The sequence below is a fragment of the Opisthocomus hoazin genome, chromosome Z (assembly GCF_030867145.1).
Source record: "Opisthocomus hoazin isolate bOpiHoa1 chromosome Z, bOpiHoa1.hap1, whole genome shotgun sequence".
Lineage (NCBI taxonomy): Eukaryota > Metazoa > Chordata > Aves > Opisthocomiformes > Opisthocomidae > Opisthocomus > Opisthocomus hoazin.
The window spans coordinates 63,615,359-63,638,604 of record NC_134454.1 but is presented as its reverse complement, the minus strand read 5'-3'; the positions used below and the strand labels follow the sequence as shown (position 1 = coordinate 63,638,604).

The following is a 23,246-nucleotide window of genomic DNA, read 5'->3' as shown; positions in this document are numbered from 1 at the left end:
CGGTCCGAGACAGCGGGTTTGTTTCTGTCGTGTTTTCTCCTTATCTGTATCGTTGTTGTTCCTGTTTCCCTCTGTTTGCTGTTCTGTTAAACTGCCCTTATCCCGACCCACCGGTTTCTGCCTGTTTCTTTTCATTCTCCTCCGCACGCCGGCGGGGGGAGGGGCAGCCGCGTGGCGCTTTTGTTGCCGGTGGCAGCCGAAACCAAAACATTCTGCCAGGAAGAGAGGTAACTGAGGAACAGAACAGGCATCTATGAAATTAATGGTGTAGAGCTAAATGAAGAATGACTCATCAATAGTCTACACAATACAAGAAATATGATGCTTTCACTTAAATTATCAGGCCACTCGAGGGGGTGTTGTTCAAAAAGCAGATGAACAAAATTTACAAAGTTAGGCCCCTGTGTTGCTATGAAACATATCAATAGGAACATAACCTCAACTCAGAAGCCTCTTAGTTATAGGTTAAGAGAAGCCCAGGGAGAGATTCCTCTGTATCTACTTTCTTTTATGTCTGTTGTGTAAGGCTCTTTGTTCTTGCTCAAGACAAGATAATGGGCTGGCAAACTTATGGTTCAATAGAGTAGGTCAATTCTTGGGGGTGGTTATTAAAACTGATACAAAAAGATACACAGTGAGTTTCAATACTGGAAGATTCAGGTAATATGATCTTACATTATGACTTGAAATGGCTAGAATGCGAATTTGCAGCAAGCTGCTAGCTAAATAATCCTCCTCTTCTTCCATCAGCTCTTGGTCTAGGTAAACACTCACAACTTATGAAGTATACTGTTAGTGTGCAATCACATAATCATTTTAAAATGTAAAATTAACTTTGCCTTCCAAAGCCTGACTAAGAAAAGACATCTGGAAGTTGTCTGTATACACCTGAAGGGCTGCAAGCTCAGGATTTGCTCTAGAGACTGTTCCATTCCCTCCACCTCACATGGAGGGTGCTGCCAAAACAAATTTCAAGTCCCACTTCTGTGCTGGGTTGTGGGGGGCATACTTCCAGGGCTCTATGATGTCAGTAAGAGTTTGCTGGAAGACAGTTGTCATATTTGAAATTCCTCCCAGAAATTAGCAAAGGAAGAAGTTAAATATTTTAATATGTGAATATTCACAAGTTTTCCACAAGTCTACTTCTACTAGAAAAGGACAATCTGTTTCCTTTCTCTTCATCCAGTGTATTGCTGGCTTTGGCTGCTGCTTGTTGGAGGACTATTTTAGTTCAGGGAGATTTTGACAAGAAACAGTGTGTTCTTAAATAATTTTATAACACTGTTACAGTAGCAGATAACCTACCTGGTTTGTTACTGAAGGAGAAAATTTTAGTTATTTTGGCTTCCACTGTTTATCTAACATAAAGTATACAGTGTTTTACTCAAAGTGAACAAATTAAAATTGAGCTGAATTCACAGGTTCTCTCTTGCCTTCAAAACCACCAAGATTATGACCCTCGATAGCCTGAGAGCCATCCGAAGAAGCACCTCAAATACCAATTTGCAAATGCACACATAGGTACTATGGACTCTGCTCCAAGGGACAAAAGGAAGACAACTTTTCGAACCAAGGTATGCACTATGTTTTTAGTCTACCTTTTCTCCAACACTATTCAATGCAGAAACCACTAGCTATCAGTATCATCCTTAAGCTGGAGTGGTTAACAGGCTTCTTCAGAGATGGATGCCAGCATCAGAGCTTTGGCTTAGTATTACCTTCCTCTTGTTTCTTATCCCAGGATGGCATAGCTGGAAAGAATTTCCTCCTCGTTCATTGAGGTCTGTTTACATCTTCCTTTGCCAGCTACTGTAAGGCTTCTACATATTATCTCAGCCTAAACCCAACAGTACATTCCTCTTGCTGGAACACAGGAGGGTAAAAAAAACCAAATAAACCCAGAACAAAGATGTTCTGATGAGCGCTAGTCACTTACTGAAGTTTTCTGAATTGTGTTTCACTTAGAAAAAACTGGGCTGTGAAATTCGATCTACATTTCACAAAAATACCAAAATAAATTCTAGTAAAAAATAGGGTATTCCTCACTTTCTTTGAAGATATAAAGTTCTCTCTCCCTGACTCCTTCACACTGCCAGATGGTTTTTGCTTTGCAGTTCTTCTGTCTTGATTATTTGAGTCTGGGAACAGGCAGATGAAGACAACTAGTTTGGCCTTTTAATTAAAACTTTAGTATCTACAAGATATGCCTTAGAATTATACCTAGAAACTGTATTTGAAAAATGAACAAAACACAACAACAACTCCAACACGTAAATACGCAGTACAACCACCAATAAACCAAATATTAAATCTTCCCAGTTTTTCAGGATAACAGATACGTATGTGCACTTTTTCAATTACAATCTAGCATTGATTGACTCTACAATGCAAAAATAGCATTTAAATATATGTCTAAATTAACTATTTCACCACTGATCCTTTTAACAGAAACCCACAGATAAAAGAATTATTCCCACGGCAGACCCTACCATCTCAAGTATCAGTGATGCTGTCTCCAGTAACAAAGCCTCCAGAACAACACCAACTGTTATTGTGCATCTACAAATTATCAACATGAAAGTCTGTGCCATGTCTCACACTAAAAACTGTGCAGACAACAAAAATCAAAGCCAAATTCTCATCAAAATAAGCAACTCGGAGGCTCTCATGCTGACTGAATAATTCACAACCACATTTAATTCAATTTAAGTTTCTATTTGAAGTTTGACAAAGCCACTGCAGATAATCCAGACAGCAGCAGTAGTGTGTGAATCTAAGACTCCAGTACTGACAAGTGAATATCACCTTCTGGGACGTGCACAGTGCCTTGCCCACTGGCAAGTCATCTAACTGAACCACGTGGATGTTACCCAAACCCAGCATTTTCACCCTCTGTATTCTGTTGTTCGAGATTAAAGTGTTGATGAAGCTTGTCTCGCATATTTAGGTTGTAAATCTCAGAGGCAAAGATCACCTCTCACTTTTATAGTACCACACATAGTAGGGCACGCGGGCTGACTGATCGAGTAAGCCTTACCCAAATAGAGATGAAGAGTGAGGAAAAGTAGTAGTATTTATACAAGGTGGGTATAGCAGTACACGTGAAGTGGTCAGAGGAAGGGGAAGCTCTGACCTAGTGGAATAGAATAGCAGGTGTTAGATGTACCTGAAGTATTCATACCTTGCAAAAAGTATGAATTGCCCTGATAAACCTGGAAAATTAATTACCCAGTCTTACAAACTTGAATGCAGTCATGTTAATTTCAGTGCCCTTACTCCACCCACAAATGCTAGTAGGACCAGCATCTTATGTTAGGATTTAACTTTTGCATACTGCTGCAATCCAGATAAGCTCTGAAAAAGTATAGGAAAAAGGCATTGCATAGTCCTTCAACTGGCCTGCTGCCCCAGAGCAAATTATTACTTATGCAAAAAGTAATAATCATTTTGGTATTACTCATCACTATTTCCACAGTGTGCGGGGAAATCTTTAAAAGCTTTCTGCAAAAAGACTTTTTTTGGACATTTTATTCCAGTCTTAACAAGAAGAAGCACCACCAAATTTAAGTGCCACTTTCCAGACCGGCATTACAAGAGTCATGCCAATGTTCTACAGAGCGCTCTTACTGCTACTCCCGTTTTTATGTACTGACATCTATTTGAACAGAATACAGTCGTTTTACTCCACCATTAGAATTGTCCATCATTAGGATGTATTATGCAACTCAGTCCCAACAAAACGGTGAGAGGACAAAAAATTTACAGTCATATTCTCCACAGATAGTGAAACACAACTCTCTTGCAAATGTCTCAGGAACCACTCTTCTCCCATGGCTTCTGCACATGCACCGTGTGAACTTCTAGACTCCAGAATTAAAAGCAGAAGATCTGGCTGCTGGATGCAGTGTTAACTGCCACACTTTCTCTCCACAAACAGTAGTTACAGCTGCCTATTGACAATGCACCTTATATTGCAGAAGCTAAATTCTGTGCACTGCAGCCTCAGCATGGCAATCTGTTTAATTTTGGATTATGAACAATTTCACTAGAGACAAAAAGGGCTTCTTGTACAGTTAAAGGTAGCATGGCTCAAATGCTCAGAATTAAGCAACTGTTAAGCAACGGGAACTATATACATATCATGAACTGTAGGAGAATATTAATCTCCTCTCCAAGACATCACATGAGCAGTTTAAAGCCTGACACTTTCCAACCACCCTTACCAAGAAATCCTGTCTCTGAAAGTCATAAAAGATTTTGGTTCCAATTCACTGACAAAATTTTCACCTGCAAACCTTTTATAAGGCATGATCTCTTCATTTTAATAGATTTGACTCAGTATCACATACAGCTCCACTGAAGAACTGCTTATGCATAGATTATTCACAATCTAACATGACAGTCCATGAGATTACAACAGAAAAATATATTGCTGGAGTTATCTGTTACATATCTCTTTATTTTATAACTGTCTTTGGATGGGTTCTGCAAAGAAACATGTTGTATTTCCTCTTAATATTGTACTTACTCACAAATGCATATCACAATATTGAAACTAGTAACTTCTATAAATTTCTTGCTGAGTTACATTCAGTTTTCAAAGAAGTTGAGAAATATTTGATTGATATAAGCTGGAGGAAATGAGCTGACGTGAAAGCCAGGAGAGTGATCTGTGTAATCATAGGCCCATCGTATTGGCACTCATGTTAAAATCTGTTCCAGACTTGTACGGAAGAATAAAGACATTGAGTTATATTGAACAGAAGATGCAATTCAATATCATTTAACCAAACTTACTGGGTCACCCTAATATGAGTGCTGATAAAAACGTATAAAACAATAGAAGTTATTTTCTAGAGAAAGGAAACTTAATAAACCTGTCCTGTTCAAGACTGATGAAAGGCATTTGTTTGGATGCCACATGAAAAGTTATTTAAAAAGCTGAAGAAAATGGGGTGAATAAAAGAAATTCAAGGTAGGTAGAGTAGCAGAGAACCTTCAAGGCAGAAGTTGTAGAAATGGTCTGAAATTCAAAGAATATGAAGTGCCACACTGTGTACTTATGTATGTTGATATATGCTAGAAGCTTCTTAGCTGAATACAACAGAAAAAGCAGAGCTGACAGCCTAGGACTCCCAGCAATAAAGTCAAAGAGGACCAGAAGTAAACTTTTTCAAGGTTTTGATGAAACTAAAGGGATTATAGAAGGCGGCTTCCTAGAGTTGCAGGGGCCAGCTCTTTGACCCCAGAGTCCTTTCCAGAAATTGCATTTTACTTCACATGACAAGTTACTGTTAAGTTTAAATTCTTCCCCAAAACTAAATGAGATGTTGGGCTGGGGGGCCTTCTAAAAAAATACATCTGTAATGAAATGTCTGTAATTGTTATGGTCATTGAACATAAAAAGCCCATTTCTGGGCACACATAAAACAGTCAGACTAGCTCACTGGTCCCGTCTGCAGAAACCTTGTGATGAAGCGATAACGCAGTATAGACAGCCAGATCCTCTGCACTGAGTGACACAAGAGCATCGTTGATTATTCCAGTTATAGCACTGCAAATATACTAGTACTTCTCCTCACAGAATTTAGGCTACAAGTCTTCAGATCCTCATAAGATTATCAGAAGCAGAAATTTTCACATATGCAGCTCTTCTTGGGGAAATACCATATTTCCTTTTTAGACCTTTGTAGCAACATGGAGCTAACCAACTGTTCTATATTTAGCTGCCAGACACAGGTTATAACCACCCCAAGGCTGTTTTAGACTCCTTCAGAGTGCAGTGACCCTGTGGAAATGTAAAGTCAAACCAGTGCTCTGGTTTTTCCAGTCAAGCTGGATGGTTCTACTTGTGCGCCAAAATATTTTGTGAAGTCAGGCTTCGATGGATGCCAGGATTGCAAACACACAACAGGTGCAATGGCTCAGACTAAGCCACCAAACTAAAGTCTCTGAGAATGGTCAATAATGGATAATACGTACAAGACTAGGGCAAGCACAGAAGATACTTCCTGCATCCACTCTCCACCACAGGCCTTAGAGATTTACAAAATAAACAGAAGTCACTTTTGATTTATTAATCCTCAAAAGATCTCTCCTTCATATATTTTTTCAGTGTCTCAGTGAACTCGTGTTACGTGCTCCAAGGAACATTACCTCCTTTTTGTATATATAGCTGTGAAGCACAGCACAATCTGACACCTTCTGTAATTTGCAGTCATTATGTTTTTCACAGTAACTGCCATATATCAGGTACAGATTACTTGGAAAACTTTCGTTAAAAAAAGGAAAGACATTCGTAGTCCTCAAGGTAAATAAAGTCATATTTTCAAGTTAGTGTGAATCAACATATCCCTGAATCTACAGTAGGTCTGAGACAACAGCTCTGACAGCCTTCAGGGCTATTTAAGGCAATTTAACAGTCAGCATGGTGAACTTATCTTGCAGAGAGATCTGTTCTGAAATGGGAGTTTGCCTTGCAGACTCTGAAAGAAAAGTGGCCTTGATAGACTACCTATGTACATCTCGTCCAGTGATTTTTTTTCCCTACAGAAACTGAGAAAGCTGCTTCTCAGATCCAAAATTAGAATAATCTGATTTTAGGGAGACCTTAGGAAAGGAGCCCACCAATAAATTAGCAGTAAGAAGAGAAAGACGGTGAGAAGTTATTTTGTTATTGGCGAGAACTGTAGGGATTTTCTATAAGAGTGCATTGTTGACCCATTTCAGCATCTTTTTTTTTTTTTTAAATGTGCAACGAATACATACAAAATGCTGAAAAAGTGCCATTCCCCCAGAAAAGTCTGAGTGACAGGTTATGCTTAATATTTCATGCATTAGAAGTTTCTTGTCTTCTAATTCCTCTCACAGCTTCCATTAAAGAGTTACATATATTTACAGATACAGTTCTTCCCGTGAAAGTTCTAATGGAATACATTTGTATTAACCAGCATTCTTATATTTCACTTTACAAAAACAGCCCAAGGCAATATCCTTTGCCATTAAAAATATAATTAAAAAAGATAAAATAAAAATTTAAAAAGTCATTCCCTAATCTGATATTTTAATTTCAATCACAATGTATGCAGAAATATTTTTAAATGATCCAGTCACTCTTACCACATTTAAAATATGATCACCTCAAAACACTTACCACAGGCCAGCTACGGAATAAAAGTTTGGAAGTTTTCAGAGGATAACTAAAAGCAACTCTATGCACAGTTCCCATTTTTCTCCAAAGTGGAATCTTCATCTCTGGATTGGGAACTATCCTTCCAGTCAAGAAGAAGTCAGCTAGGAGCTTGCTCCCTCTTGCGACACTGAAGCAATGTCTGTGGTGGCGCACAGTGAATCCTCATCGCAAAGCAGGAACTGTCTCTGCAGCCAGCCATCTCGGGGAAGGCAAACACCATGGCATTAAAGGCGTTGGGCCATCTCAGAACTTGGGACACAGAAGTCTCAAGCTAACTTTGCCTATATCAGGTCAGAAAAAAAGTTTACCCTATTTCTACACGTAATAAAACTTACAATTTCGTAGTTATCAATCACGTTACCAGATTAAGAAAGTGCAAACATGATGTTAGAATAGAAACCTTGCCTATTCGCAACAAGTAAGAACTATTTCTTGATTTCTCATGCATGCCAATTACTTTAATTGAGTTTTTCTTTGTTGCATAAGACATTTGCTATAAATTGCGATGAAATTTTACTCAGGTTGAAGTAACTAGATTATACGATGTACACAGTAATTTCACTGGTACACACCACAAATTATTTTATTATCCTTGGAAGACTAATGCAGATGCACTAGTCTGCACTAGTCTGACTGTGTACAGATATAGAACAAATACACTCTACTTGGCAAGGATTAGAAGTGAGCTATAGTGAAAAGACAAATTCTGAGAAAATGAAACAGCTGCAAGAGCATCTATCTTATTAAGATGGCTTGGTTTAATGATTGTGTATGCTGCTGTTGAAAAGTAGACTGCAGACATTTCCATCTGAGATTATTACTTATCACTGGAAGGTGTACAGCATGAAGCAGTGCAGAAGTCTCCATGAATTTTTATGTACAGCAGAACACACACGATTGACTGTTGTTCACTTTAACTTGCCGTTGCTGACAGAAATATCAGGTAAGCATTTCATTCATATGCTTCCTCATATGACTAGGTTCTCTATGAAAAGAAACACAACGACAACAGATCGAGTAACAGCTTACTAGTCCAATTTAAATCCTTGCTTGGCTTCTTTTGACTGATTTGGACTCAGAAGCAAACCCAGTCAGAAACCATATTTATTTAAAGGTAGCTTGCTAAATTCTTCACCTTAGTGCTCCACTTCATCTTTTCCTTCAAAGAGAACAATTTTCCATTTCTGTATGTGCTCACTGAATACATCTGCAAGCATTAAACACAGACAGCGAAGCCAAATCTGTATCAACACTAATGATGTTATGGCTGATGGTAAGAAAAGTAAATAATCACTCATTTTATTTTTCACCCTGAATTTTGATCTAACAGTGCAACCTCTACCACAGATGCAAAACAGATCATTGCAAAAAGTAAAAAAACCGTATCAGTTACCACATGAGAAGGAAGAGCAGCAGCAAGCACTGCAATCCCATTTGTGGAGCCTGTTGTAGATCTGATCCAGTTCTCCAAGGCCACCTACTCATCCTTTACAACAGTGGCACAACTGAGGTGTTTAGACACCTGGTCAGGCCCCTTAGTACAAGGCTGGTTGTGTCTCAGCAAAAACTATGAAGTCTCAGTCCTGTGCTTCCAACCTCAAAAGCATACATCATTGGGCTGTAGTTTAGTGTTGTCAGTGCAGCCAGGTGCTGAAGCATAGACCCAGCCTCCCAGCTGTGTGATTTACAGCTGACATTGCTGTAATCATTGGCCCTCAAGCTTTAGTAATTTAAAGTTAGTTTAAAACTACTGTGGCTATCTCTATGGTAACATGCCTTTGGATCTCCCAAATGCAGCATGAAGTGATCGAAGTATAGCATTGCCAGACATTTAGATATTTTCCAGCTGGATCCTCCTAGCCACCAGAAAATTTTCATTTATTAGAAATAAAGCCTTTTGAAGGAGGAGTAAATCAGGTGGACATTTTTATCAAAATATAAATAGAATCTGTGTTTGACTACAGAAAGTTCTGATTGACTCGAAATGTTTTTCCTGAATTTTATCTTTGAAATATTTCTCTTGTTGAAGTGACATTTCCAGATAAGCAGGAAATACAATTCCCACTAACTTCCAGTCAGCATACAAGCCAGTTGCCAAGCAAATTTGTGAGCAGACAAGCAGCAAAAGTTTGGAAGCAGTCTAAAGAGGATGCACAGAAGAATATCCTTCCTGTTTTACACTTAATCCTGTGATCATACAGTACTTTCATTGCTGCCTAAGTCACACATCTGTGTCATGATTTTTTCCTGTCCATGGCACACATGCTGGTAGCAGAAAAGAAGATATGCTTACTGTTGTTAGATACTCATCAGTTTTGATAGTACTTGGAATAGACAGATAGAACTGCTGTCCTCCAGACTGAGAAAGAACATGACTGATCACCAAAGAATGAATGAGGAGACTAGGCAGCTGGTAGACACAGGATGTGAACAGTGCCCAAAAAGAACCAAGAACATTTAAATGTACCCTGCTTTGATCCCATTCTCAGCAAAGGCAACACCTCTGCAACTGGTCAAATTGGGGGGAAAAACCCCCCAGCCATAACTGGAGGGGAGATACCAGAAGATGGCTCACCCAACCTGTAAAGAAGCATAATCAAGTATGCATACAAATGTACAGAAGGATCACCCATCATCCAAAGCAGGCAGACTGTCCTCTGCTGAAAGAACGAGTGAAAAATAAGAATCCTATAAGAGAGAGAGTGACAGAGCAACAAAAGAGTGTGGTGGCAAGAAGCACTGCTGACATCTCCCAGTGATGTAAATTTGGTAAGTTTCACCTATGCCACATCACAACCTCCTTCACTCATCAAGAAATACTGAACGCTTATCAGGAAGAGTTAAAAACAAGGGATTCAGAGAAGCAGCGCTGCCCAGCCCAACTACCATCTACAGCTAAAATAGCCAACGACTGCGTGGGAGATACGCTGCAAGCTGTTTCGATCCCTGACAACACATTAACCAGAAAAGGAAGTATCATGGTCCAATCATTTATTTCTACTGAATTAAAAATGAAATGGGGGGAAATATTCAGAAAATTTGAATAGCCTTTGCCCTTTTCTGTCTTCCTATCTGAAAGAGGCCAAATCTTCACCTCACTGATGTCAGTAGTCTTTCCAGGTGCAAGATTTGCATCCTAACATACAGAGTGGTGACTTCAGAATTTGGCCATTTTTACCAGACTAAATGTACGAATTGCACATTTCTGCACTGAGACTGGAAGTGCAGAAAGGTACAAAGTTTTCTGTTGTACCATCGAACACTGTTTTGTATTTTAAGCTCTTTCATTAGAATTTGAAATAAAATGCAGTTTTTCCTTCCATGATTAGAAGTGATACACAAAAAATCCAGACTACTTCTTGGTAAGCACCTTAAAAAATAATAGTATTTATCTTCTTCATGTTCTGGTGTTCAGTTAGAAAGATAGCTCTGCTAAATGTTCTAACAATGTGTGTCCACAATGAGAGTTAACCTGATCTTCTGTCCTAGAAGTTTCTGAGGTGCACAACAGCTTATTGCTGCTCTTTACCTCTCAGATAGTCCTAAATCTGCCTGATGACAGTATCTTGTAGGAGTAGCTCTCCAGCCCAAAATCAAAGATGATCATACATGCCTAGTATCTGTTTTACAACATCAATAACACAAACTGAAACACCTTGCAATGTGAGCAAGTTTCCTCTATTTTCCTTCATTTTGTTCAAGTGGATCCTGTGCAGCTATACTACCTGAGTTCCTGAATAAAACAGGGGTATGTGGGAGACTTTCTTTACTTTATTGCTGTTTAACATACTATACGCCAAAAACCATATGTGTATCATAAAACACCAATTTGTAAATATACATGTATCTCAGACTTGGATAGGTAAACTGCATTACATATTGACACCAGAGAATAAGCATGAGCATGGTAATTTAGGGTCACGCTTTCACAGATGACCATCTGCATTAACCATGCAGGAAAACAGTGTTCTCTGATAAGACTATACATGTGAGCTACAGGAGCTCCTTTCAATTTTAAGCTATCTGCAGACTACTTGCAATCAAATGAAAAATAACAATAAAGTGAACATGAAAGGATGGCCTTAAAGGAATTACTTTCAGCACAGCAGAGTTTTCAAATTTAAGGCAAGGCCACAGATGTCTTATAGCTTTAAGAGGAAAAACAAATGCTTGATCTAAAAATAGCCTCTTCTACAAATCTGGTGGAATCCATGAAAATGATTACCTTTGTTGAAGATGATTTATTACTGAACTGTTTGAACTGTATGGATGGGCCCTTAGCCACCAGAGGGCTGTGCATCAGCTGTTCTAGTTATTGCATATCTGCAAAGAGGCAACAAAGGAACCTTCCCAGGATAGGAAAGAAACCACCAAATGTAAACCCAAAGTCTGAAACTGTTGGTTTGAACTATTTTTTAGGAGACTTTCTCATCACCTGCTAGTTTTTCTTCCTGAACTCTATAAGCATGTGTTGGGACAAAATGGTAGGTATTAGGACAAAACCCAGGAACACATTACAATACAAGACTTTGTTCCACATACATTCGTGAGGGCCCAAATCCCCAGAGCAGCACATAGTCTAATTTATTGCAGGATCTTACCAGAGGTCATACAATATCCTCATGCTTTCTGGTTCAGTGTAACAATTATCAGTCCCAGTAGTTTTTATTATTGATAATTTTGTATTTTACTGTCTTAAACATCTGGCTTCATACCTAAAAGAAAAAGTCTGATATCTCTAGCAGCAGAATGCACAGAATCTAACTTAAAATGATGAAATCATAAATATATTATTTTTAAGACTGGCACAACTGTCTTGAGCTTGAGTCTTTAGTAGTATCTACCAAACACATGGTTTTCAATCTACTAATGGTGTGAGAAACAAACAAGTTCTGTTGCTCACTCCAAGCCCACCTGAAGGACCAGAGCAGTAAAAGGTAGCTCTATCACACTGAAATGAGCAAAAATGCCAGAATTACACCACAGAAACTGTTGCACCAATGAAGTGACAACAATTATATAAAGTGGTTTAGAAAGAAAAAACTGTCCTTAAGATTAAATTCATTCCCATGCACCAGATCCACAGAGCTAACACACTGCGTGAGTCCTCTTCTGGCAATATTGTGTCTGGGCCTGGAAAATAGGAGTCCATGCTGTCATTTCACAAATTTGTACCAGAAGCATCTCTGTATTACAACAATTTTGATTGCGATGCCCTGCTTGCTGGTTTGGTGTGTTTTTTTGTTGTTTTGGTTTGATTTTGGTGGGATTGTTTTGTTTTTGGGGTGCTTTTTTTTCCTCCCTTCTGTCAAAGCTCTTTCAGGACAACAAGACCCTCCAAGAAAGTTTATTTTCCTGTCTTATAGTAAAATCACTGATTTAGCTCCCAAGATTCTTCCCCCAACTATCATGACACCACAACAAACCATCATGGTTTGTCCAGAGCATTACTTCAGACAAGGAGAAAAAACACGTGAAGCAAAGAATTTTTTTTCATTTCAAGGGGATAGAGTGTGCACCGGCAAACAATCTGATTAGAAGCCTTTGATTTATCTAGACAAATATTAGATACTTCTCTCTTGCTCTCAAATATTAAATTACATAGCTTTAGGAGACCTCTGCTGTCAGCAGTGGGGTGGGAAATAAAACCAGAGAAAAGCAGAGACTATTAGGTGACTTCAGGCAGCAGGGGACACATTGCTACAACTTTGTAACACCATCTATGCATTTCCTGTTGAAATTAAACCCATGCATGTTTGAATTGTTTTGGATTGATTACTTTCTTTTCACTTGAGCAGCAATGCTGCGCTCTGCTTAGCCCATCTCAGATCTTCACTTCATCCACCTCTTCTCTAATGATCCACTGCACCCTCACAGTACTCTAGCTGACCTTTTTTATGTCTGCAAAAACCTCCAGAACAAAGACAGCCAAAGGTTTCTTGGGTTTCAACCGGTGCACTGTGGCTGCCACCCAGCACTCTGTGGGGACGGGAGCACAGTTCAGCAGCTGCAGACCATTGCCCCATGGCCACGGCCATGGCACCATATCCACGAGAATGTAAGAAACCAAAACTTTTGAGATGTCTTGCTATCCTGGCCTCCCTCACTTTGCAATCTCAGGCAAAGGGAAGCAGCCTGAAAGTAGCCCGTGGCAAGGTGTTCAACATGGCAGTTACTCACCTCTTCCACGAGTCACAACACTGCTTGGCACATGACCACAGCCCCAACCATTTAACACGTGAATGGTTTTATTCTGAAACGGAGCATACCACCTTTTCCTGAAAGCTTGTGTTATTTCCAGACATCATTAAACAGCTGTTTAGGAAATGTCTTTCTTTGTGACAGGAGGAAGTAGTGATTCATCAGGATGGGAGTCTTCAGAATGCATGGATTTCAGGGAACTGGTCTGAGAGCCCAGAGGAAGAGAAACCCACAACAGGCAACAGTCCAGGAGGCAGGAGACTCATGTGGGAGAACGTCTTCAGGCTCTTTCAAAACAGAGAACTGAACTTGTGTGTCTCATCTCCAGAAAACTCCCTAGCTACCACGCTACCACCCACACTTGGATCTCTGAATTTCAAAAGAAGTTTGATTCACTTTGGAAATGAACACATACAAAAGTTAAAGCCTCATCTTCCCCTTCCTTTTCTAAAAAAAATTTCTTGGGTTTCCTGGCTAGCACAATAGCTTGATAAGTTGCATTTCATAAATGGACACAATGATTACTAAACGTGACTGCAGGAAAACAACAATCATTGACAACATTCAACTTCACAGTGCCTTCAGGCAGCCTTTTAAATCTGTCACAGGGGAAGAAGAAAGCCTCTTTTGCTGTCCCTGTGGCAAAACGGCTGACCTAAGAGCAAAGGGAAAATGGAGTGCTGGAAGCAACTCCAAAGGTAACTTCAGAGACCTCATGCCCAATTCCACATTTGATTAAGCTGATTTTTTTATAGCACTAAAATGTATGCTGCAGGTAAGTGCATCACAATTTTGATTAAAACATGCACAAAAAGAGAAAGGAATCAGACCCTGCCGCTCCAAATATAAACAAATGAATTGTATTTAAATCTAACAAGTCACAGCTCTACATGCAAAGTGGCTGTGAGCACAGTTTGTTCCTAGGCTTATAAATAGCTATTGAATAGCTTGTTTTCCAATAGCTACATTGCTTCAAAACTCCATTCTGCCCATTTCAGCTCATTGCCTTACCTTACAGTGGACATTACAGACCCTACTAATGCAATCTCTCAGCTAACTGTTTTTTCTTTGGATTTCTTATTTAAACACAGTTTTGTAATGTCTGTACACTTGCTCACACTTGGCTGCATTCTCTGTGAATTCTGTGTGCTGGAGTCCAGGTGGCCCAGGTCTTTGCAATTCCTGCTCCACTCTTCCATGCTATGAAATCAACTGACATGGGCCCAGTTTTCCCATTCTTTTAGAAAGCAAGTTGCCTCTTCAGATGCAGTACGAATCCAGGGCAAGAGATCAATGAATTGTAAACCTACATCAAAATTAGTTCTCTATTTTCAAAGTGAGTAACTCAAATTATTAAGAGCTTAACATTGAGACTGATCCTAAAGTAGCACCATTTAGCTGAGGGGCTTCTCAGCATAAACCTAATCTCTACCCTTTCTATATTCAAGACATGAAATATTTGGCATTGGATGGCCAAATCAGTGAGTAGAGATATACAGGGATTTTTAAAAATAATTCTTCAGAACAACTCTCTGTTCACAGCGTCAGAGCACAGAATGTCTCTAATACATTTTGTTCTTTTATAGCTGACAGTACAGGTGAGAAAGACACTTATAAATAATTGAAAGCTGATGGCTGGGGCAGTGGTTGACACAAATGGTTGACCTGCAAGGGAAAAATAAAGCTTGTGAGCAAATGGACTAATGGTCCTCTCAAGTGAAGAAAGTTACCTGCACTCGACTGTACCTCCAGAAGGCTGTGCAGCATGCCATCTTACTCAAAATTAATAATATATCTCTGGACAGCACTTCTTCCTCACACAAAAGGAAAGGTGCCTCAAGCTTCACAAGCCAAAAGCACCACTGCTCTGGGGAAGTCGTGGGATATCCTGTAGAATTAGCTTGTCGTACTTTATGGCCTGTGAGAATTGCCCCAAAGAAGATGCTCTCAGAGAAGCAAGGGGACAGTCAGCTGTTGCTGCCCTGCAAGGCTGGTGACTTACTGGGCTAGAAATGCGCCTACTAAACTGGACCAGAGGGAGACAGTACTACACAAGAGATCATCAGGTGGCAGCCATTACTGTAAGCTCATGCCCTCAGCCACAAAAAGATGCACTTGAAACACACATGCTGTGTTCCACAATGCTCCATACACTTAACTTTACATCAGTAAAGCTGACTGTTGATTTTCTGAAGCCATAATCCTGCTACCATGGACTTATTTTGAAATCCAGAAAATACTGGGTTTGGTTGCCATGATAACACTCCCCCAAAAGAGTTCAACTCTGCTACACCATAAAATACTTCACATGCTATTTCCTAGCAACCACACAGGTACATACAACCTTTGCTCAAGGCAATTTTAGAAAAGTTACATGCACGTTAAAGATAATTGTACAAATTAAAGATAATTCTACAAATTTCACATACATCACACATCTTTCACTTCAGGCTACACCGAAAAACCCTGTAACTGAGACAGACTTGAATCTTTCAAAAAAATAAGAGAAGTGACCAACAGGCAGACAGGAAATACAGGCAGAGAATGATCTACATTGAAAGTAAAGTGCCCTGAGATCTGGCAGTAGTGTAGGTGGTGCAAGAGCAAAATTTAATGTGGAGCATGGTTTCTTTTCCATCTGTGGTTCCCTTTCACACTACTACTTACACTTTCACCAAGTCTTACCCTCCTGGACTTGACTTTTCAAGGAACAACACTTTTGAGGAAGTACACAGATAACCCAAAATGAGAATACAGTAGTCATGCAAATAGCATGTCTGCCTTGTACTATGAAGGCAGAACACATCACTAGGATCTAGAAACAATATTCCTTTTAAATTCTATAGTCTTTGGGTATCATTTTACAAAATTCAGGACTACTTCACAGAACATTACCAAGTCATTGAAAATATGTACTTGCATTGCTCCTTACTTCAGGAATGCCTGTGCTGTACGATCCAGCCTGGTACAACTACCTGACCTAATAACCCATGGAGGTAGAAGAGGTACAGCAACTTGTCTGAAATAAACTCCAGGAGAAGCTGAAGGACCCCCACCAGGGACAGGGAACATTTTTGCAAGTCAGGTGCTTAAATGCTCATTACAGCATGTAGGGCAAGCTCATCATCTCAACGTGACAGATGTCCAAGGTGTGGAGGGAGCACTTGAGGCAGCTAAAAGGCAATGTCTACAAGAGATGTTTGGTAGCTTTGCTTCTCTCTTAGGCTACCTGCAGAGCAGATGTGATGTTTAGTTTCACAACCTAAACCTGCTCAATTATTCTGTTGTCTAAACCACTCCTGAAAGTATGATAGACAACTAGACTCTTCCTCGCCTGAAGGAGAGGAGTGGGCACCTATGTGCCCATTTTCTGTATCACACCGTAGCCATCCTTCAGGGCTCTCCGCAGCAGGAATTCAAACCTATCTACTGCATCCCAAGAGCATGCACTATTCCCCAGGGTATTCTCAGCTTGCATTATGTCTTTCTCTCTATAGGTGGTGAGCTTTGTTTGAAATCCCTCTGCTCTGCATTCAGCGTAATTGTGGAGTATTAGAATTTGTCAAAAGATCACATCAAGCTCCATAGCAGGTAAAACCTCAGAGTTTCATTTTACACATAGCAAATAGTACAAATTAGAACACAGATGCTACTAACACTTAGTTTACCTAAAACTGTTTGGTATTTTGGGCACTGAAAGCAAATGTTCCAAAATAACTTTTTACTGGAGGACTTAGAGGGGTGAAGGGGTCCTGATATGCCTGTTGACTCTCAGGGCCAAAATGATTGAGGCTCGTTGTTCTCTTACAAGTTTCCAACACTTCTCTTTTCTATACAAACTAAGGGAGGGGGAGGGAAAATGCATTTTATGTTTAACGATATAAATGAGTATCGCCCAGAACAGTTTTGGAAGTTCAGAATGTTGTGTGACTCAATACCAAGTAAGTTTAATCTACCAGGCTGCTCTTTTTCCTTTCCCAAATGGTTTATAATTTTCTGAGGAAACAGTTTTCTCCATTCTGTAACGTTTCTCCTGTCTAGCATTGCTTAAGAGCACAGCTACAGTGCTTGTTGAAGTTCACCTGCACCATCTGAAGGAGGAATGGAACAGTCAGGTAAGGAGCAGCAAATCTTTCCAAAAGTCCTTTTAGTGTATTCATTTAGGAAGCCTGGGCTTATTCCAAGAAAAGCACTTCTCTACTAGAAATTTTTTACGGTAAGAGTTATTCAGGCCATCACCTCTCAGAGAACAGCTAGCCTAAATTCAGAAGGATCTGCACTGTAACACAGTTCAAAATTTTTGGCCTGCTCATGTTTTTTTCTGCCAGCTTTGCAGCCCCAGAGTATGCTGAAGAGGACTCTGATGTCTTAGGTGTCCTATTGAGTTGTGAAACAGACCTTCATCACACTTACTTGCAGAGCTGGGAGGTTTATTTTTGAAGTTTACCCTACATCTTGCATGTTCTATTTTCTACAGAACATACTACTAGCAGCCATGTAAACAGCAGTACACTTCAAACAAAACAAGAAGTGCAAGAAGTACAGTGACTTTTCCTACATGATACTGCTTTAAAGAGAAGAACTGTACTTGAAACCAAGGCAATCCTTAAGGTTGCATTTCTCCCAGACCTGTGGACCTGATGCAGCTCTCTCAGTACCTGGATTTCCTAATGCTCTTCATAGCACTTCGTATTCATATGTGGCAGCTGCATCCTTTTCCCTATTGCCTTAGATTTTTTAAAAAATCATAAAAGCTAGGTGCTTGACATATTGGGGCACATTGTTCTTCTCAATGCTTGCACCTTGGAACTTAACACAGACCAACAAAGAGTTACTGTCCCATTGTATGTCTTCTAAGTTCTGAGCTTTGCTTCTAATAATTATTTTGCTGTAGAAAAGCCTGAAAACTCTCAAAACCTGTTCCTAGTGTGACTGTCAAGAGAAGTTCAGAAACAGATTCTTCTCTTCCACAAACAACACAGCATAAGAAGAACCAAACCATTACAGCTGCTGTTCTTGTCATTTCAAGAAGAAAAATAAGATAATGTAATCAATAGAAGACTGCAGAGGTTTCGATTTTTTTCCTACTAGACTACATGCTAGCACCAAGAGCCTTAAAACCTATTTGTTCTCGTAGTCTTTAAGTTTGGCTAATGTTGAAGTACAAGATGTTCAAGAAAAGCATACCTATGCACATTCTTCTGCTTAGGATTTGTATATGGCCATAAATAAAAGACATATATGTAAACAAAAATAAACATTAATTATTTTTTCAAATCCCCAAGCAAGTATTCAAGAAGCTGTTTACTTCTTGCTAAACAGCTGGTACTCTTGCATTTCAGAACCAGCAGTAGCTGAGCAATGGGTCAGGAAACCATTATACACTCAGTATCATCTCATGCTCAATGTTATGCTTCAGCCATGTAAGCTAAACACCTTGTGTCTTTATACAAAGCTGATGTAGGGTTTGAGATATTAACATTGTTTGCTGTCATGATACTGTTTGGTTTTATTGAGGGCGGAACACATGCAAGGAACATCTGGTTTTTACTGGAGTGTTTGTACCCAGGTATCTTAGTAACATAGCGTATGGCTGGACACCATAAACTGTGGGTCTTCTTCCAAACTAGGGTGCAGATGCATCTTGTAATACTTCACAAGTTCACTTAAAAGCGTGGTAACAAATACCTACAGGTTACCTGCCAAAGATCTTGAGATCCACAAAGAAACGCACATGCGCTAGAACTGCTGAATAGTTACTTGTAACCAGAGTTAGCACGATGCGACCAACACATCTGAATGCTCTGAACACTTCAAAACTTTTTATTAAGGACAGAAGAAAAGAAGAAAACAAAAAAATTTGTCTTTGTAGCTCACCCCAATGAATATAGATTAGATGGACTTAAAAAGTAAGGTTTAGGTAATCCATATATTTTAAGTGACATGGGATCATTTTTTGTTTTTTTATTTTAATTGCACCAGGTTCAAATCATTATAGGTTGATTTTCTTTAACGCCAGTTTAATAATATGGTATGGAGGAGTTTTAAAATATTGTATAAAGATAGGGTCAAACGTAAATAATGCAATACTTCATTGTGCAAACAACTAAAGAACAGTTTAGAAGAGAAAATGAAGACAAACAAAGCAGCATGGTTTAAATGGGTTGAATAATGACACAACTGGAATATTATATTAATATACGATAGTGCTAATAGCCTTTTGACTTGTGTATTTGTTTTGTCTGCTTAATATAGTTAGATGAGATTTCAACACAGCTAATACATGCAATGAAGCACTACAGCAGTTAAAACAATGTGGTATTAGTAGACACTTTTCTGTACCAAAATAACTAATACTTTTCTTCATTTTTTATCCTCTATGGGCATAAATGTTGTTATCACGTCCTACTGAAGAACCATATTTCCATACTTTTCCATTTCTTATAGCCTGTCAGGTATCAAGCACTATTTTGCCTTCATGATAGTTTTGTAATATCCTAACCTTGCTTTGGTCAGACAAATGCTCAAGAATGATACTAACCTGTAGGAAACCATGTCAGGACTAGCAGCAACAAGGGAGATTCTAACTCAGTTTAAAAATTATATAAAATATTTTACAGATCTTATTTCTTATAAGAATGGAAACCTTTCTGCTATATCATTGAAGCAGTTGTTAAATAAATAAAAAACCCCATCATTTCCCTTAGGTGTTTGGGACTGTAAAATCATAAAAGGAACTAAAACTATCCAAAATAATATTACAGTACCAATTATGAAATTCAAAAACATCTAAAATATGTTCACTTTTAATAACCAAAAAGTTGACAAATGTATTTATTTATAAGAGTGCATGATGAAAAAAGAAATAATAAACAACTCATAAGAACAGAAAAGGGCATTACCACTTTAAAAAAAAATCCTTTTTTCAAATCACAACTTAAAGAATTGTGCAAGAATTTCTATGTTGCTCTCCGTTAAAAAATAATCATATTTTGTCTTAACTATTCTGCTCTGAAACATAAAAAAAAAAAATCCCAAAATCCAAGAAATACAACAATTTTTTTTAGTCCAGTCCTGCTCAGACTTTGCCCCTGTTGCTGATTATGCAAGTTCTGCTTCTGGATGAGTAAAACTATTAATGTCACTGCAGGCAATTCTACAAGTTTCTCACCATTTGAACAAACTGACTATAGGTTGTAGCGATGTTTTTCTTTTTTTCTCTGTGAGCTCTCTCACTTATGTTTTTCTCAGATGACTTCTGGATTTTTATAAGTTGTAGAAGATCATACAATCTTTTAATGTCTTAATTATATTCTAACAAAACACCGGGATCTGTTTAAGCCCATGGAATTACTTTGCGACACAGTATCCTGCTCTCTCAGTACAACAAAAAAGCAACCTAAAGTGCAGCTGGGGTCATGACACCATTTGTTTTGATGGTAAGCTTTGGAATAGGGCAACAAAGCAAAATTTATTTCTTAGGAAACTTCCAGGGAAGTTAATGAAAAATCTAGTCTGAGATTAAAAAAAGGGAAGGGGGGAAAAAAAAAAAAAAGAAAAAGAAAAAAACACCCCAGAGCAAGCGTCTCGGATGGTAGCTGCTAACCTTCGGCGCAGACGCTGACGAGCGGGTTGCGGCAGCGCCTGCCTGGGCCGCGGAGGGGGGACCCAGGCCCCCCCGGTCCGGGCGGGACGACCCCTGCCCGCCCTTCCCGGGAGCACCCCCTCGCCCTGCACCAGCCGTGCGAATCACAGCGGCTCGCTTCTCAGCCCAGCACCCACGCCTAGCAGCAACAGTTCGTCTAGCCAGGCGCGGGCGGGGGTGGAAGGGATGAAGAAAACCCAGCGCCAAGTAGGGGCGTTTTGCTGCTGAGAATCAAGCAGAGGGAGATGCTATTCCGGCCTATCGACGCCTCTCCCAGGCGCCCGCTCCCTGCCGTCCGCCACAAAGCTCGAACTGAACCCTTCCCCCTTCCCCCTCCGGGCTGTAACTCCAGCACCCGTCTCGGCCCAGGAGCGGAGGGACCCCGGGGGCCCCCGGCGCGGCCCCTCCGCAGCAGCAGCGCCGGCCCGACCCGGCCCGGCCGCCGCAGCTGCGGTGAGTCAGTGGGCACCAGGTCAACCCGCTCCTCGCAGCTGCATCCCGCCCGCCAGAGCATCCTCTCTCTCCCTGGCGGAGGCGGGGGACGCTCCGGCTTCGTCCTCCCTCTGCCGCGGCCGGGGGGGGAACCCTCGCCGGCCCCTCCGGGGCCCTCCGCTCCGGACCGAACGCGGTTTACCTTGGCGCTGGCGTCGCCAGTCTGGGTCTCCGCCTCGACGCCGCAGCAGCGGGGGGCCCGGGCCCGGGCCCGGGCCCGGGCTCGGGCTCGGGCGGAGGCGCCGGGCTCCCTGCGGCGGGGGACGGCGGAGGGCGGCGGGCGGCTCCGGTAGGCGAGGGCGGAGGGGATGGAGTCGGCCGCGTCTGTCTTGACGAAGAGGCCGTGCAAGGTGGCGGTGCCCTGCGAGATGGTGGTGGTCTGGTGGGGGGAGTTGGACTCCTCCGAGTCCCGGCAGTAAATCACGCCGCTCTGCGAGACGTGGATGCTGGGGGCGCAGCCCATTCCTTCCTTCGCTCCCCTCCGCTCCCACCGGCCGGGCCCTGGGGCCGCCGCCCCTGCGCCGCGCAACCCCGCACCAGCACCACCCCCCGCCGGCGGCCCGGCCCCGGCCGCTCCCGCGGCACCTCCCCGGGGTGCCCGCCCCCCGCGCCCCTGCCCCGCATCGGCAGCGCCTTACAGAGCGCCGGCGGGCACCGGGCCCTGCGGGCGGGGGGCGGGAAGCCGCAGCGCGGGCGGTGCGGCCCCCGCCCGACTCCAACAGAGGGGCTGCTCTCCCGCCTGCCGTGCGTACAACGGGACACCCCTGCCGATCGCCCCAAGCGCTTCGGGGCTTTTTGCTTTTTGAAACCAGCTAAATATACCTATTTCGACAGCCAAAGCGCCCCTACTTTTCTTAGCCACGGGAGAGCAAATCTCGTTTTTCTGGGGGGACTGCCGGGAGGAGTTCGGAGCTGCAAGCTTGGAAAAAAGGCCGGGGATTGTTCCACAATTTTTCATTCTGTTTTTCAATTTAGGCCAATATTCAAAGGCACAAACTGCTGTTTTAGCCTATAGTCTGATAGACGCCAATCCCCGTTTCCAGTCTCTGGGGATATCATCAGGCAAAATGCTTGGTGCTGTGGAGATTTACACACCTTCTTAGCTTTCCTCAGTGAATAGTTCCATTGACCTCAGTGAAACTACCCATGAGGCGTAAAGCTAAACATGTGGTTTTTAAGTCTTCACAAGATTTTGGTTTAAATCTCTCTGTTTTCAATGGCACTTCATAAATCCTTCAAGAACTGGTAATGTCATCCAAGCAACATGCTGCCTGTCTAATAAAGCATTTATCTGACAGCCAGTCACCAACGAACACTTCTATATATGCATTTTCTTCTCCGTGGAGTGTCACCTGATGTTTGATCACCTAGTTTTTACTCAGTGATATAAAAACCACCAGAAATGTGAAGCACAGCTGGTGCAAGTATCGTGATGCTGAATGACAAAGTGCTCTGAACATGTTCTTTTCGCTCCAAACGCTCCTGAAGCACTTTCATCGCTTAGAGACCGGTTTATTTAGAAGCTATGGCTTCACAACTAAAACGCCTCCATTCAGAGAGGCTGTTTGAGCCCTGAGCCTCTGTCTCCACTGATCCAGCCCACGGGTCACTGTGATTATGGCAATAAGGACATTCACCCATCAAGAACTGCACCGAGATCACCAACCTATCTGACAAACTGTGGTTTTCCAGTTACCAGAGAAGAGCCTGTGTTGG

At 41.2% G+C, this 23,246-nt stretch overlaps 1 protein-coding gene across 4 annotated transcripts in view; it reads right to left on the bottom strand.

Annotated features, from left to right (window-relative positions):
• PDE8B (phosphodiesterase 8B) overlaps positions 1 to 22,049 on the bottom strand; it is a 90,008-nt gene extending 67,959 nt beyond the window's left edge. For all 4 annotated transcript variants that reach the window (XM_075410684.1, XM_075410685.1, XM_075410687.1 and 1 more), the window contains exon 1: positions 21,673 to 22,049. In XM_075410684.1, coding sequence (XP_075266799.1) covers positions 21,673 to 21,993 — 321 coding nt within the window. In that variant the 5' untranslated portion in view covers positions 21,994 to 22,049. The remainder of the gene's footprint in view (positions 1 to 21,672) is intronic.
• Between the last annotated feature and the right edge of the window lie 1,197 nt (positions 22,050 to 23,246).